This window comes from Chrysemys picta, chromosome 1 (assembly GCF_011386835.1).
Source record: "Chrysemys picta bellii isolate R12L10 chromosome 1, ASM1138683v2, whole genome shotgun sequence".
Lineage (NCBI taxonomy): Eukaryota > Metazoa > Chordata > Testudines > Emydidae > Chrysemys > Chrysemys picta.
Genome location: NC_088791.1, coordinates 118,192,111 through 118,208,360, shown reverse-complemented (window position 1 = coordinate 118,208,360; position 16,250 = coordinate 118,192,111). Strand labels below are relative to the sequence as shown.

General features: G+C 43.6%; 1 protein-coding gene and 1 long non-coding RNA gene across 4 annotated transcripts in view; one reads left to right on the top strand and one right to left on the bottom strand.

Annotated features, from left to right (window-relative positions):
- The window catches only part of PDE3A (phosphodiesterase 3A), a 381,070-nt gene extending 377,222 nt beyond the window's left edge, over window positions 1-3,848 (bottom strand). Inside the window, exon 1 of one of the 3 annotated variants that reach the window (XM_005296584.4) lies at window positions 2,141-3,848. In XM_005296584.4, the coding sequence (XP_005296641.3) occupies window positions 2,141-3,232 (1,092 nt within the window). In that variant the 5' untranslated portion in view covers window positions 3,233-3,848. The remainder of the gene's footprint in view (window positions 1-2,140) is intronic. The other 2 variants (XM_005296582.5, XM_008165488.4) reach the window with 2 other exon arrangements.
- Window positions 3,849-3,909: 61 nt separating this feature from the next.
- Window positions 3,910-16,250, top strand: part of LOC135975772 (uncharacterized) — a 29,172-nt gene continuing 16,831 nt past the window's right edge. Inside the window, exon 1 of the long non-coding RNA XR_010592797.1 lies at window positions 3,910-7,684. This is a non-coding gene — a long non-coding RNA (uncharacterized LOC135975772). The remainder of the gene's footprint in view (window positions 7,685-16,250) is intronic.

Sequence of the window (16,250 nt, the reverse complement as noted above, 5' to 3'; positions counted from 1 at the left end):
ACACACACTCAATGTGACAATTTGCTTCTAAAAACAAACTTGGAGATAATCATCCATTTTTGATTAAGCAATGGCATGAGCAATCCATGATCCCTCTATTGATTAATATTAAAGTAGAAAAGTGGCAAAATCCCTGAAAATAGTAAACTACATAGTTGTGAGTTGACTCCACTGTACAGTCTATTGTGGGGAAAACTGGAACTTCTCAAGACATAACTAAACCTGTGCTCCTAAGTGAAAACATTAAGACAAATAGAGAAAGTAATCTGTTTGCTATAGTGGATTTAATAATACTGTATATGATAAAGATGATTTGTGAGCTATTCATAAGCAAAAGAAGGTAACTATAATAGGGCTTAGTAGACCATATCAAAGTGATTACATTTAAACATGTCTGCTAGAAAGTTGCATTTATTTGAAGTGCCACAGCAAGTGGATATTCTAGACATTACACATGATTAGTGCAAGAAACCTCTGGAAATGTTTATTGTCAAATAAAGTAAACATCTAAGAGAGAAAAATAAAGTTATTGTATTTTACAAATGGTTCTTACACCCGAATTACTCTCACATAATTCATAATAAAACAGAGTCAAAACTGAGTTAGTTTTCTATTTTTTACTGTTGGAGACTGTGGTAAATATTTATTTAACATTTTTGTTTAGATAAAATAAATAAAGTACATTTGTTGTAAAATATGCCTCAAGGATATAGGCTGTCAGGCATTTTTCTAGCAAATGTCGTAAACAGCCACAAAGAGATGTAATCAAACCATTTCCAGAAACAAACTAGACACCCACACCATATGGTTAGATGCCATCACTTAGAAAATACTTAACTGCTTATCCAGCAAGGGACCTGAAAGAAAGCCTTTGGTATAACAGTATAAGCTTTAGCTGGCCACAGTTCACCAAGTCATTTTTAATACTAATGGAAAAGAAGATATAACACCATTTGCCACTTATTTCCACCTAGGTTTCCCTTTTCACCACTGGGCAAGTGTCATACGGACTCCAAATATGCTCAATTACACTCAGTCCATTGAAAAAGTCTTCTGCTGTGTAAAGTTAAGTCTCAAAAACTCAGAAAACAATTTCAAGTACAAAATTAAGTTTTAATGGTGTCTATCTGGAATCCCTTATTGTTTATGCTATAAATATGTTTCTGTTCATCTCCTTAGATATATTTTTTTTCTTTTCAGAGCTTATGGAGAAAAACTTTTCTAGACAAAAATACACATCAATTCCAATTCAAACACCAGTTTTTACAAAAAAAAAAAAAAAAAAAAAAAAAAAGGTTAAACTAAATAAAAAAAATATCAAAGGACAGAAGAAATGGGGTATAAAACTTCTTGATCACTTCAATGTAGTAGTAGCAAAGATGGGAAAAGCTAAGATGACAACTTAACTACTGCAGGCCCCTTCTTAAAAAGCACACTCAATACATTAGGCAAGAAGCTTTTCCCTATACCCAACAGAACTAAAAATATGCTTATTTCAGAAAGATGAACTCCTTTTAAAGGACCAGTGAAAGTTTAATACGATTAATGCCCTCTTTCAACAAACCAAAAAAAGTTCAGAAATCCCTGTTTATAATTGATGCTAGATGCTTCTCCAGCCTGGGCTAACCTAGACTTTAAATAACACACACACCACCGCAGTATTTAGAGCCAGCCCAGCAACAGCTAGCTATACTGTTGGCCAAGTTAAAAAAAAAAAATCTTCAGCGTAAAAACCTCAAGATTTGACATTAATATAGTGAAACTTTGAAACAAGCCTTGCCTTGCTCTAAAGACTCCTCTGATTCTATCCCCCTTCTACTGAACAGAGATAAATAAAGCCGACCAGAGTGCTGAAAACTAAAATAAAGTGTTACTAAGGCAGATTAAAGTGATATTTCGAGCACAAATAAGGGGGAAGAAAATTGGAATTTGGGTAGGGGCTACCGAACTCTTCAAAATTCACGTAGTTCCCACTTCCCTAATTTGTGGGAAACATTCAGCCGCCCTGATATACATCCAAAGGAGCGAGCAAAAAGTTTGTAGCAACTCGCAACGCTTCACTCCGTCTTACGACTCCTTTTTCTAGTATCTGCTCAACCAACCAACCAATAAATAAAAATCCCCCGCAAGTTTGCTGTACCCTGACTGCTTGGTTTTCCTTCTTCCTCAGCCCCCGGACTCCTGGATTTTCCCTGGGATTGTGAAGATCTGTCGCGCTCCTTACCTGCTCCCTAGGTATGCAGGGCAGGGAGGTCCTCCGATGAGACTTGTTGCTGCAGCTGGACATCTCGGGAGAGATCATGGAGCTGGACCTCCTCCTCCTCTTAAACACCGGGACCTCTTCCTTGGCCAGCTGGGCACCAGAGACCTCTCTATGCTGCGCCGCCCCGGAATGGGGCAAGAGCTGATCCGCGTACCTGGCCAGCAGGATGCCCAGTAGCCCGAACAAGTAAGCCAGGTAGGGTCTCCAGGCTACCTTGATCCTCTCTAAGGAGACGAGGGACGTGGTCCTGACCGCACTAGTCAAGGCGATCATGAGGACGCCCTGCCTCAGCTTCAGCACCAGCCATGTCACAGTGGCCAGGCAGCTCAGCACCACCCCCGTGGCGGTGAAAGAAAGCAAGTGATCCTCCCCTACCGCAAACCCAATCTGGACAATCGCTTCCCCCCCGCAGCAGGCGGCCAGGAGCAAGGCGGCTGTGTGCAGGCGGACCCCGGAGCGCAGCAAGTACAAGCCCATCCAGAAGAAGACACACATGAGGCTGAAGAGCAAAGCGATGGGATGCAGCCAAGGAGTCAGCTGGAAGCTGCTGCTGCTGCTACTGGGGAGCCCTGCTGGGGGCAACGGCAAACCACCCGCTTCTCCTCCTCCAGCTGTTGCGGCTGCTGCTTCCTCCTCCGCCGCCACTACCTCCTTCTCCTCCAGATTGCAGCCGATCTCCCCCCGGACCAACCTGACCACCAGAGCCAGCAAGAAGGACAGGGATCCGGCGCAGAGAGCCGAGGAAAGTTTCCGGGAGCTCCAGATTTTCTGCAGCACCAGGTCTCCCCAGCAGAGCTGGCAGGTTGAGTCTTCCTTTTGCCCCAGCTGAGAGCCCGGCTGCTGCTGTTTCCCATCCGAATAACAATACCCATTGCAATCGGATCCTATACCTGCTGCTGGGCTTTTCTCCTCGCCAATGCTCCGGTTAGACTTGCCCCTGACACTGGCAGAGTCGCTGGTCAGAGCCATAGTTTCCCTCTTCCCCCCCCCACACACAACGAGGCAACCCCCTCCCCTCCCCAGCAAAGAGAGAGAGAAATCCTCTCAAGTTCCTCCAGAGGTTGCAAAAATTAATATCTATCACTGGGTGCAAACAGAGAAGCGCAGGAGGGGCAAGGCTAGGAAGAGTCTGCAAAGTTAAAGCCTCTCATTTTGTAGGGAGATCAGCCTCCCTCTCCTGTCCCCTGTTCAAAGAGCCTGTCGCCCTGGTTATAGGCTCTCCCTCCGAGATCGCTGCAGGTTAAAAAAAAAATCCACGGGGTTGTCGGACGGGGTGGAAGAACAGAAAGAAGCCGCAGGACAAAGTCAGCAGCGCTGGTTCATTTCTAGGCCATCATTGCTCCCCCGCACTCCTGCTGCTCGGGAAGGAGGTGCGGGGGGCGGGGGGGAGCGGGATGGAGCTGCGTGCGGGCAGCTGCAGCAGGGACTTTCTGCCCGCTTTCGTCTTCTTCCTGCTGCTCTCTCGCGCGCTCACTCTTCCCTTCTCCTCCGGCGATCCTTCCCGGCGCTGCCAGAAGCCGTGGCTCGCCATTCCCCATGGCTGGGGGGAGGAAGAGTCCTGTTCATTGCAGATCTTGGGGAGGGAAGGGTGTGTGTGGGGGGGGGACGACAAAAATAAAAGGCAAGCGGGGGGAGGGAGGGGGAGGTGAAGAAGTTGCTAAGTCCTGCCGGGAAGAGACGCAGATCCGCAGGAGGGAGGCTGCTCGGAACAGCTTTGCCCCTGTTTAAAGGTTCTTGGGGCGCTCTGCGATTTTTGCCACCCAACTTCAAATGAGGCGAGTCCCCCCCTTAAAGAAGCGAGGATGGGAAGGACGAGGGGAGATAAACAAGCAGGAGGCGGCTGCCGGTGTTTGCAGTTCAGCTTGTACAACTGCCCGGGAAACGCTGCCCCGCTCCCTCTGCTCCCCCTCCTCCCGGAGGAGGCGCTGCTGCGGGCAGCTCCCCAGCCCAGGGCCACGCAGCGAGCGGAGCACGCACACAGCAGCTGCCGCGCGGAGGGAGCCCCTTGCTCCTCAGCCCCGGGGACGCGGGGTCAGATGAGCCGCGCGGGCTGCTACCTCCTCGCTGCTGTGCCGGGGCGGGAGCGCATGGCACCAACCCGCCGGGCGGCTTTGCAGAAGCTGAGGCGCTGGAGGTGCCAACCAGCAGAGAATTGGCTGCCACCGGCTGTTAGCAATAAAGCCATAAATCTGAGTGACAGGGAGGGGGCAATTACACGGCAGTAAAAAAGTCACCATCGTTTAGCGAGATTAATTTTTACTTCAGTGTGTAGAGACAAGCCCAGCCTGGCCCACCACAGCTAACTGCCTTGGGGAAGTTCAGCCCCAAAAGCCAGGTTGTGCCACTCCCATCCCCCTTTATCTGGGCCGACCCAAAACATCAGATCCAGTCAGGCTTTGAGAGGCTAGTCCCATCTTTGTCTTACTGCAATGCAGTTTGCTCCACCGAGGGTCCAATGGCCTAAATCCTCTTTTTCTAAACTAACTGCACCTTCAATTAAACCAGGGGAACCCTGCCAATAGACTCTGCCCTCTGAGAGAGCATTTGCTACAATTCTTAGGGGGCTGAAACAATTAGGCCCAGATTCTGTAAAGACTTAATTGGGAGCATACTTAATAGGCCTGATGAGTAAAGTTACACACAGGTTTAAATCTTTGCAAGATCAGGGCCTTAGCTCTCAAAGCCACAGGACCAGGTAAATTGCATATAGTAATAATATATTTAGCACACTGCACACCATAATACAAACCCCAGAGAAACATTCAGCAGGGAAACATTTAGAGCCAGGAAATGAAGAGATTAGAGAAAAGAATTTCCCTACTCCTCCCCCAGCAAATAAATCAGTGATTTAAGACGTAAAACAGATTCACAGTGGTGTATTTATTTGAGGATAGATCTGGGTTTTTAATACCATGCCTCTCACCATAATGTCTGAGTTTAATGGGTTGAAAGGGTAGCTCCAGTGTAATGTGTTTTCTATGACCAGAAACATGGCATATGAACTGAGGTTGGTTTTAAATAATAGTTTTCCAGGCTAGATAATATGTAATCTGTATTTGTCGTTTTTGTGTTTGAAGTTTGGTCAGAAAACCTGAATATTGTCAGTAAAGTTTGGTTTTGAGGGTTGGATTGGTTACAAGGAATTTCATAGGGGTTTTGTTGTTTTTGTTTGTTTATTTTACGGTTAGGAGTCCGAACGCTGAATAGCTGACACAGTTTGCAATTTATTGTTGACAAGGGCTGTTGGGGGAGCAGGGAGTCTTACATCTATGTAGAGCCCCACTGAAAATATCACTAGGCTCCCCACCAGACATGAAGGTCCACGCAGAGGGTTTGATTGCAGGACCAGGGTCAATAGAACAAATAGGGCCTATATGCCTTTCACCTCTACTCATTTAAAAGAGATAGGCCTCTTAATGATTTGTTAGTTAAAAAAAATTCAGTGAGTCAAAATGCATAGAGTCTTCACATAGTTCAATCACATATAACTAGTATTTCAATGATAGACAACAGCACACACAGCTCAGACCCATTACACCTTTGATCTTATCCTCCACACTGAGCATCATTCATTTTAAACCCCACTTTACCTCAGCTTTGTTACTTTAGAGATTATTAAAAAAAAGCTGTAGCAAATAAATTATTTTCAAACTTCCCTACTACTAATTTTTGTTTTTTCCCTATTTAAACATCTGTCACATACATTGGGGAAAGCATATGTCCTTAATACTACCTTCCCCTGATACAGAGATAATTCAGGTTATTTGAAAAGTAATGGCACTCTCTAGTTGGACAAACTCAGGTTTAATGTTTAAGGGAATTGCAGTGGAATCCACAAAGGGCCTTAGGTGTTGCAATGCTGAGCATTGTGGTGCCTAACATTTAGATGCCTAGAAAATCACAGGAATAACACTGTGATCCACCAAGCTAAATTAAGTACCTTAAGAACCCCTATACAATGAATGGGGAGAGATAGACACCTAAGATTGCGATCCACCAATGCCAGTAGGCTAGGCAAGGAGCTGCCAAAGTCAACCAATGGGAGATGGTAAGCCCTGCCCCTCTCTGAAAGTTAGGTACCTCAATCCAGGCTGCAGGGAGGTGCCTGGCTCTCCTTGCTGTCCATGAACTGGGGGAAGATGGGTGCTTGGCTTCCTAAATTGCATGCAAGGGCCGAAGCAAAATAGTCCCAGGTGGAACGAGGGAGCCCTCCCTTTAGCCTAGTGTGCTCACCCAAGCTGTGGGAGACCCTCATTCTCCTGAGGGGGAAGACAGGGATTTGAATCAGGCTCTGCTCTCTCTCAGGTTAGTGCCCTAACCCCTAGGCTACAGCATCATTCTATTTCTTGGGGTGGCCCAATTAATATTTAAGTATTCTGTTGTTTAATTAAAGTCGATCAACTTCAAGAGAGCTTGAGGGAGACCATATCAGAATATTATGTAGTTTAGTGGTTAGATTACATTCCTGAGATCCCACTTCAATTCCCTTCCCCTCCAGAGGAGGCAGGATTTGAGCTGGGTGTGTGTGTCTCTCCCACATCCTGGATGAATAGTCTGTCCCCTAGCCTAAAGATTATAAGGGAGGTCCCTTTCCCACCCACTCCCTGCTGTTTTGTGTGAACCTCCCTGAGGAGCCCAAAATCCGGTAGGTGGCCTCTGAGCACAGTCCCCAGATTACCCCCCCCCCATGCAATTTAGACGGCCAAACACCTATCTTTCCCATTTTGTGAATTGCTCTGGGTCTTAAGCCAGAAATAGACATCCGGATGCCTATCACAACGCTGTAGTGCAGGTGCTCAGGCAGGAGATAGCCACCCATGCACCTAGAATGAAGCTGCAGTGTGTGCACCCTCAGAGGAAAAAAATTAGGCACAGAGTGGGTTTAGATGCCTATAGAGTTAGACAGCAGCCGAGTGGGAGTTTTATAGATTGCAGTGGTGCCTAAAAAGTGACTTAGGCACCTAAATACCTCTATGGATAATACCCTTGGTGCTTTTTAATAACACCTCCTATTGCAATGGTTTTGTTTCTAGTAGCATGGTTTCTGGCTGATTTTGTTTCAGGGCAGTTTTAAACACACTAAGTCCTTGACCATGCATTGAGCTCTGCAAGGGTGGGACCCTGAACCTGCATGAAGCCCTAACAGCTAAATGGGCATCACTGAAGAAGGAAACTATTGCACCAAAGATGACTTTTTTGTAGTATTATGTGAAACAAAATAAGACCAATCCAAAATTAACACCTGTCAGCTTCTGTTATGAAGAGTGTGCAGAAACCTAATGTAGCCTTTGATTACTTTGTCTTGGTAGGTTAATTTCCACTTCAGGGTCTTCTTGATGACAGAAGAGCTATTAATAATAGTCCAAGCATTGGGTGTGAAAATACCTAGACTTCCTAGAACCACAGCTGAGAATCAGAGTGGTAAGCTCAACCAATCAGCCATCCAAGATACCATAGATAAATTGAATTGCATGCATTTTACTCTTGAGGGGGGTGTCTTTTAGATGAGACATTGAGAATTGTAGCTTGTCTGCAGTGTGACATGTGTTTTAATAGTAGGCTATCTTTGGTCAAAAGTATTTCCTCTCCATTGTTCTATAGTAAATTGGATGTTTACTACTCACTTCTCCACAGATGGATACATTTAAGGTGTGTTTTTCTGTTTGATTTGTAAAGGGCTTTTGAGTGAAAGTCAGTATTAGTTTGATTTCCAGAGACTCCGAGCACCTGCAGCTCCCAGTGAAATCAATGAGATGCAGAGATACTCAGCACATCAAGAGTCAGGCTGTATGCAAATCAGATTAAAATCTTAGAAGAATAAGATGCATATGATTCCTTTGGACCACTTATGTCGGCATTTCTATTAGTGCGCTTCATCTCACTGACTCAAAATTCAAAATGATCTGGACAAATTGGAGAAATGGTCTGAGTTAAACAGGATGAAGTTTAACAAAGACAAATGCAAAGTGCTCCACTTAGGAAGAAAAAATCAGTTTCACACATACAGAATGGGAAGAGACTGTCTAGGAAGGAGTACGGCAGAAAGGGATCTAGGAGTTATAGTGGACCACAAGCTAAATATGAGTCAACAGTGTGATGCTGTTGCAAAAAAAGCAAACATGATTCTGGGATGTATTAACAGGTGTGTTGTGAGCAAGACACGAGAAGTCATTCTTCCGCTCTACTCTGCTCTGGTTAGGCCTCAGCTGGAGTATTGTGTCCAGTTCTGGGCACCGCATTTTAAAAAAGATGTGGAGAAATTGGAGCGGGTCCAGAGAAGAGCAACAAGAATGATTAAAGGTCTTGAGAACATGACCTATGAAGGAAGGCGGAAAGAATTGGGTTTGTTTAGTTTGGAAAAGAGAAGACTGAGAGGGGACATGATAGCAGTTTTCAGGTATTTAAAAGGGTGTCATAAGGAGGAGGGAGAAAACTTGTTCACCTTAGCCTCTAAGGATAGAACCAGAAGCAATGGGTTTAAACTGCAGCAAGGGAGGTCTAGGTTGGACATTAGGAAAAAGTTCCTAACTGTCAGGGTGGTTAAACACTGGAATAAATTGCCTAGGGAGGTTGTGGAATCTCCATCTCTGGAGATATTTAAGAGTAGGTTAGATAAATGTCTATCAGGGATGGTCTAGACAGTATTTGGTCCTGCCATGCGGGCAGGGGACTGGACTCGATGACCTCTCGAGGTCCCTTCCAGTCATTGAATCTATGACTGACACAAGAGGTCAACCAGAGCGGTCTTTAGCCAGGAATAAATGTTCTCCTGGTTCCATTGGTAGATAGAGTTGCGACTGTCATGACATGTGCAGGAACAAGCTGCCGAACGACCAGAATTCCTCACAATGGGTGGAGAAATTCCAGGAAGCTAGAGCCCAATCCTGCATGGTGCTGGCCATTTTCAGATCCCGTTAAAGTAAGTGGGAATTGAGGAAGCTCAGCACCTTCCAGAACTAGCCCCTCAGCATCAACATGCATTAATAGTGACCAAGGGAAGAGGAAATCATCTAATGTAGCTCAGGTTATCATAGCAAAAAAATAATCTCGAGTGAGTATTTGATAGTTTAATTCTGAAGAACTCTCCTTTTTCCTCTTGTGATTCGAATGATAGATCAAAACTATTATTTGTTCCTTTTAAAATAGGATGAACAGGGAAATGCTGCTATAATGTCAGGGCCGGCTCTGGCTTTTTTGCCGCCCCAGGCAAAAAAGCTTCCAGCTGCCCCCGCCCCCCCCCCCCCAGCGTGGAAGGGGAGGGCGGCCGGAGCCCCGGGGGGAGGGCAGTGAGCCCCGGCCGGGGCTCCGCTCTCCCCGGCAGCGAGTCCCGGTCGGGGCTCCGCTCTCCCCGGCGGCGAGCCCGCCGCGGCTCCGCTGTCCCTGGCGTCCAGAGCGCCGGGGGGAGGGCGGCGAGCCCGCCGCGGCTCCGCTGTCCCCGGCGTCCAGAGCGCCAGGGGGAGGGCGGCGAGCCCGCCGCGGCTCCGCTGTCCCCGGCGTCCAGAGCGCCGGGGGGAGGGCGGCGAGCCCCGGCCGGGGCTCCACTGTCCCCCCGGCGGCCAGAGCGCCGGGGGGAGGGCGGCGAGCCACGGCTGCGCTGTCCCCGGCAGCCAGAGCGCTAGGTGGAGGGCGGCGAGTCCCGGCCGGGGCTCCGCTCTCCCTGGCGGCCAGAGCGCCGGGGGGAGGGCGGCGAGCCCGCCCAGGGCTCCGCTCTCCCCGGCGGCCAGAGTGCCGGGGGGAGGGCGGCGAGCCCGCCGCGGCTCCGCTCTCCCCGGCGGCCAGAGCCGGAGCACCACGCCGCCCCCCTCCAGGAGCCGCCCCAAGCACAAGCTTGGTGGGCTGGTGCCTGGAGCCGGCCCTGTATAATGTATTAAACCAAAAACAGAAGGGAGGACTATGGTCCTGGGTTATAGTTTAAAAACCCCTGAGATGGGAGAAGATGCTATGCAACAGTCTCAGGGAAAAGCTGCTCCCTTGGATATTAACAACTAGGGAACCATGACTAGAGGAATCTGCCAAGGTAAATAAAGCAATCTTGAAAAGGTTTTATTAGCAATATAATATCTAGATATAAACAAAGGTAAAACAATTTAGGAACCTTGAAAAGACAATAAATGATCCAGTTAGCAAATAAACTGATATTAATTGGTCAACCAAATGGAGAACTAGTATTTCAAGTTACAAATGTGCAGGAACAATATCAGGCATTGATTTAATAAGTTAACACATGGGAGAAGGTGATAAATACTGTGGTTAAAGTAACATATCAACCCATTTCAAATAAGAACTAGAGAGTAATCTTCCATGTAGGAAATTCAGAGTTCTCAGTTTATGAAGAAACTGGTACAGGAAGTCTCATGGGTAACATAAGAGGAGGATATGAAACACAGCACAGATGATGGTCAAGCAAAGCTAAGTGTAAAAGATTTTCAGATGAAAAAATATTAATTCTAGAGCTGACAGATCAAGAGCTATATATAAAGAAGCTGTGGAATGACACTATCTTCCACTACTAGAGACACGTCTGCAATGATTCTCCACATCAGAGTTCCTTTCCCCTTACTAGTTAAATAAGGAGAAAGTTTGTCTATTAGATAATACACTTTTTCCTCCAGTAAAGATGACGACTAAGGCCAGGTCTACACTAAACAGTTAGCCCAGCTACATCGCTTGGGGGTGTGAAAAATCCATACTTCATTGAGTAATCTATTTAAGCCGACCTAACTGCTGGTGTAGACAGTGCTAGGTTGATGGAAAAAATCTTCTGTCAACCTAGCACTGTCTACACTGGCAGTTAGGTCAGCTTAAATTTTTCCATCAACCTAGCTGTCACTTCTCAGGGAGGTGAATTAGCTATAGCAATGGGAGAACCCCTCCCATCACTATAGTGAATGTCTGCACTGAAGCACTACAGTAGCGCAGCTGCAGCGCTGAGTTATGCCGCTGTAGCAGTTTAGGTGTAGACACAGCCAAAGATTTATGCAATTAAAGAGTGAATTTTGTAGAAAGAGCAGCATTGTGTGAATTCCAGACCATGACAGCCCAGTGAGAACTAGACCCACCAACACAATGGAGTTTTTGACCAAACACCAGAATAGTGGCGTCCTTTAGCTAATTCTCAACAGAATAGTTGTCAAGATTCCACAGCTCAAAGCTTAAACATGCCACCAAGTTAAAACCCACAGCTACTTAGGCCAGGCTCATTCCTCTACTGGTGGTTTATATTTCCCACCTCTGGGGAACCAGGTGAATACTATTAAATAAAATGTCCACATGTCCCCAAGGAATTCCTCCTGTCTCTTTTAACATAATAGGTGATGGAAGTTTTCATCATCATAGTAATACAATAAAAGTAAGGATTCAGATTGTGGAGAAATTGCTTGTTGCTGATTGTTACGATCAGTCTGAGATGGGAGAAGACTCTACAGCAGAGACATCAGGGCAGGGCCGGCTCCAGGCACCAACCTGACAAGCAGGTGCTTGGGGTGGCCGCTCCGGAGAGGAGCGGCACGTCCAGGTATTCAGCGGCAATTCGGCAGACAGTCCCTCACTCCCGCTCGTAGCGAAGGATCTCCTGACGAATTGCCGCCGCAGATCGCGATAGCGGCATTTTTTTTTTTTTTTTTTTTGGCTGCTTGGGGCGGCCAAAACCCTGGAGCTGGCCCTGCATCAGGGCAGACTGAAAAAAATTCCACACCAAATGGTTTTGGAGATTAGAATGGGACAGAGGGACAACAGAGAATGCTTCTGTTTTACCACTCTTTATTCCAATTATAGCAAGAATACCCATGACACTAAGGAACTATGTCTGAGATGATTACTTGTGTATTTTTGTAATTTGCTTTCTTCTTTTAATTAAAATTTTTTTCACCTTCTTATGACTTTGGTCAAATATTTGTTGTAAGCTGGGAAACACAATGTGACTATGATTTTATAACTGGATCTGCAGGAATTTGTTAATTAAGATAACATTTGCTTACCTTCTGACATCAGTCTATTTATAGAGTATTAAGAATGATACTGCTCTGGGTTTCTATAGCACTGTCCATGTGAGGCCCTCAAAGCGCTTTACAAACATATATGAATGAACTCTCACAATGCCCCTGTAGCACTTCAGTGTAGACGCTAGCTACACCAGCGGAGGGATTCTCCCCAGGATATCAGTAATCCATCTCCATGAGGCAATACCTAGTCAACAGAAAATTTTTCCATTCACCTAGTACTATCTATATGGGGACTTAGGTCAGCTTACCTATGTCACTCAGGGGGTTGGCTTTTTCACACCCTCTGAGCGACATAGCTGGGTCTATTTAGTTTTCTAGTGCAGATCTGCCCTGCGCCATCAAACTTTAGATGATAAATTTTGTCATACAACCCACCGGTCATCAAGGCACCGAGCTAGCAAAGCAGTTAAGCACATGTGTAACTTTAAGCACAAGTGTCCCATTGACTTTTGTGACATTTCACTGTGAATAACACATGAAATACAATTTAAATGTCAAAGTTTAGATGATACATTTGTCATATAAGCCATTGGACATTAAGGTCACGAGCTAGCAAAGCACTTAAGCACGTGAGCAGTCTCATTGACTTTATTGATATTTCACAATGAGCACTGCATCAAATGCAGCTGTCACATTAATTTAGTGTTTCTAACATTTTCAGCAGTGAAATAATTACCAGTATTGACATTATTATTGCACCATTATTCATTTCATTCATTACCAATATATAACAGTATTTCAGGCTGCCTCCAGACTCAGGATATCCCCACTGTATACGTTTCATTTGGTTCACATTTTCAAGGTTTTCTTCACAACCATGAGGGCTAGGTACATAATTAAAAAAAAAAATGAAATCCTGGATTGTGGAACAGCCATTTGATGACAAATACTTCCATCAGATTAATTCAGTAATGAAAATATCCATTGACTTTCATTGTGAAGTAGATAGAAAACATTATGATTAGTATATTAATAAAAAAATCTACACGTTAATAAACCTTAAAATAGACTGTGCCTCAGATTTTGCTAAAATCTCCAAGTGAGTTAGTTTTCCAATCTCCAAAAATCCAAAATATATTTGCTAGAGGAATTTTAAGAAAGTATACACTCGCCATTTCAAAATGCTTATAATTAATAAATTAAGTAACAGATTTACTTGTAAATTCTTAGAAAAGATATTCTGTAACCCAAGACTAAGTTTGGTAAATTTGGGGAAGCCATGATATGGGTGTGGTCCTGCAATGATCAAAATGTTTATGTATCCCTGTGCTCAGGCAGATCCCCAACAAAGTTAATGGAGGCCTACCCAGAAGGAGCAGCTTGCAGGATCAGGGTTACAGTATTCATGTAAAACACATCGGATTATTCCCTAGTTTAAATGCAAATCTTTATGTAATTTTAACTATGGAGTAGCCACAGAACCTTTGTAATTAATGAATAATTGTAAACATGATTAAAATGCAATCTCTAATAGAATGTGATTATTTAACACTATCTATTAAAGGGCAGCTAGTTCTAATGCAATAGAGAGGTCACAATTGGATTGCTTTTCACTGGAAGGTCAGACTTTATGTCAAGCTACCATATTCTGGGTTACCAGTTCCATGGAAAATGATTATCAGCTCCTGTTTATGGCATTTAAGAGACGGGACTTGTTCTGCTTTTCCTCTTGACTTGCAAAGGAATTCTTAGTCATAGTGCAAGGAGAGCTGTGAAGAATTAAGAAGCCTAAAACAGGAGATGTTATAAACACTTCAAGAAGAATCTACCCACATAGGGCCAAATACAGCAATTCCATTGAAATCAATTACCTGAATTTGGCCTATAGGGACTGTCACTGTAGCAAACATTATTAAAAGTAGGGTGCATTTTTAAATCCTTAGAAATTTATTGTTGTTAATACACCTCTACCCCGATATAACGCTGTCCTCGGGAGCCAAAAAATCTTACCGCATTATAGGTGAAACCGCGTTATATCGAACTTGCTTTGATCCTCTGGAGCGCACAGCCCCGACCCCCCCAGAGCGCTGCTTTACCGCATTATATCCGAATTTGTGTTATATCCAAATTCGTGTTATATCAGGGTAGAAGTGTATTTGATTTTCTGTATTTTCGGTGTAGAAACAACACTAGATACTCAGGTAAATACAATAGTTAATAATCATGGGCATTCTGTTTTTACCTGCCAACCTAAACTATTAATATTTGAAAGACTGACCCAGAAAATCTTATTTACTAATGCAAAATTAGCATTGGCTAATTATGCCAAAAATACACATTACACAAACAAGTTCAGAAAGAATAACTTAAAGCATTGACACTTGTACTATAGATCTTTGAAAAGTATGAATCCTCAAAGTTGTGATTAGTGTGTATTATTCAATTATTTTTGGAGGAAAATGTTCGAATCACTCCAGAGGTGTATTTTTTTTTACTAATAAAGACATAATTTTAAATTATTTTGATATTTTTTGCTCAAATAAAAAAATATGAGGTATTTTAAAATAAATTTGACAATTGTTTTATCATATAGCTGGGCTAGGGATTACCACTTATGCACCTAGGTTGTATTTTTATGAATATTTAATATATCCAGTGTTCAAAACCACTTAAATTAACAGATCACTAAAGCCCCTATCCTGTAAACATGTACATGCATAACTTTAAGTCAAGGCTCTACTCATATGAGTAAAGTTATACACACATCTACAGAATGGGGCCAGACTTCAACTCCACTCAAAGAATCAATTTTAACTACCCTACCTTTGTCAGATTGATACTTATGTTCCTGATCCAGTCCCTCTGCAAACAGTTTTATAACACTAAAAATAAAATACTGCATGTAAACAACTGTAAGGTCACAAACCGATCAATGCAAGGAAATTCAAAGCTAAGGCTCAAACTGCTTCTTTAACATAAACCTGTTGAGTGACAGCACTGAAAAATGACCCTGAAAACCATGTGATGTTTACTAACATGTGGTATGGTACTTTATGCCAGTTTCATCTTATCATGTGTTATGAAGATCACTTTTGAAATAAATGTTATCAGACAACTGTGATTATTTTAAAATATTTGCATATGTACATTGGGTTTTATAATTAGTTTGCTGGGTATGGTTATTTATAAACATTTGCAGCTCACTGCCAGGACACCCTTGGGAATGAAATGTATATTTCAAGGTATCTGTTTCTAGTAATTCAAATAAAATACATGGTAGTTAACTAGGAGTGTGAATGCAGGCTGAAGGTAACAGCTTGAAGTAGCATGGTTCCAGCACTGAGAAGGCCAACATAAATGACCAAATGTCCCCAAATAAAGCTGTGCTAAGAGTGAACAAACTGCTCACTGAATCTGCAAATGACTAATTCATCCTACTGCAATAACTCCTCATTTAGTCCATGATGCACAAAAACAACATTACAAACTCACCAATGACTGCATCTTTGGGCACCTAATACCTTTTAAAATGCGGCCCTTAGCCTAAATCTCACTGAAAGTCACTTTTGTAAATGGGACTTAGGTGATTTAGAAAATTTTACTCTAAGTTTTGTAAGTCTTACACTTCCTGATGGTTTTAATCAGTCTCTTATATGCAGAGAATATATACATATATCTAAGTTGGTCTAACTGATGGTCTAATTTTCCTTGACACCAATTCTAGACACATTTATTTAAATATCAAATATGTCATAGATTTGAATAGCGTTATCCCTTTTCAAAAACTAGCATTTTACATTGGCAGCTTCCACTCTAGATATGTTTTCAAATGTAACTTTGATCCAAAGTAGATGTTATATAATATATTAATATTCCTGTAGTAGTAACACATTTTATTATAATATTCACAGAGATCATAACTAAATTGTAGGGCTCACTCCTGTCTATGAGGTGTTGAACTCCCACAATTATTAATGACTGTAATGTGTCTCTGAACTTCAGTGTCTCTGAAACGTTTTTACTTGCGACCCCTTTCACATAGCAAG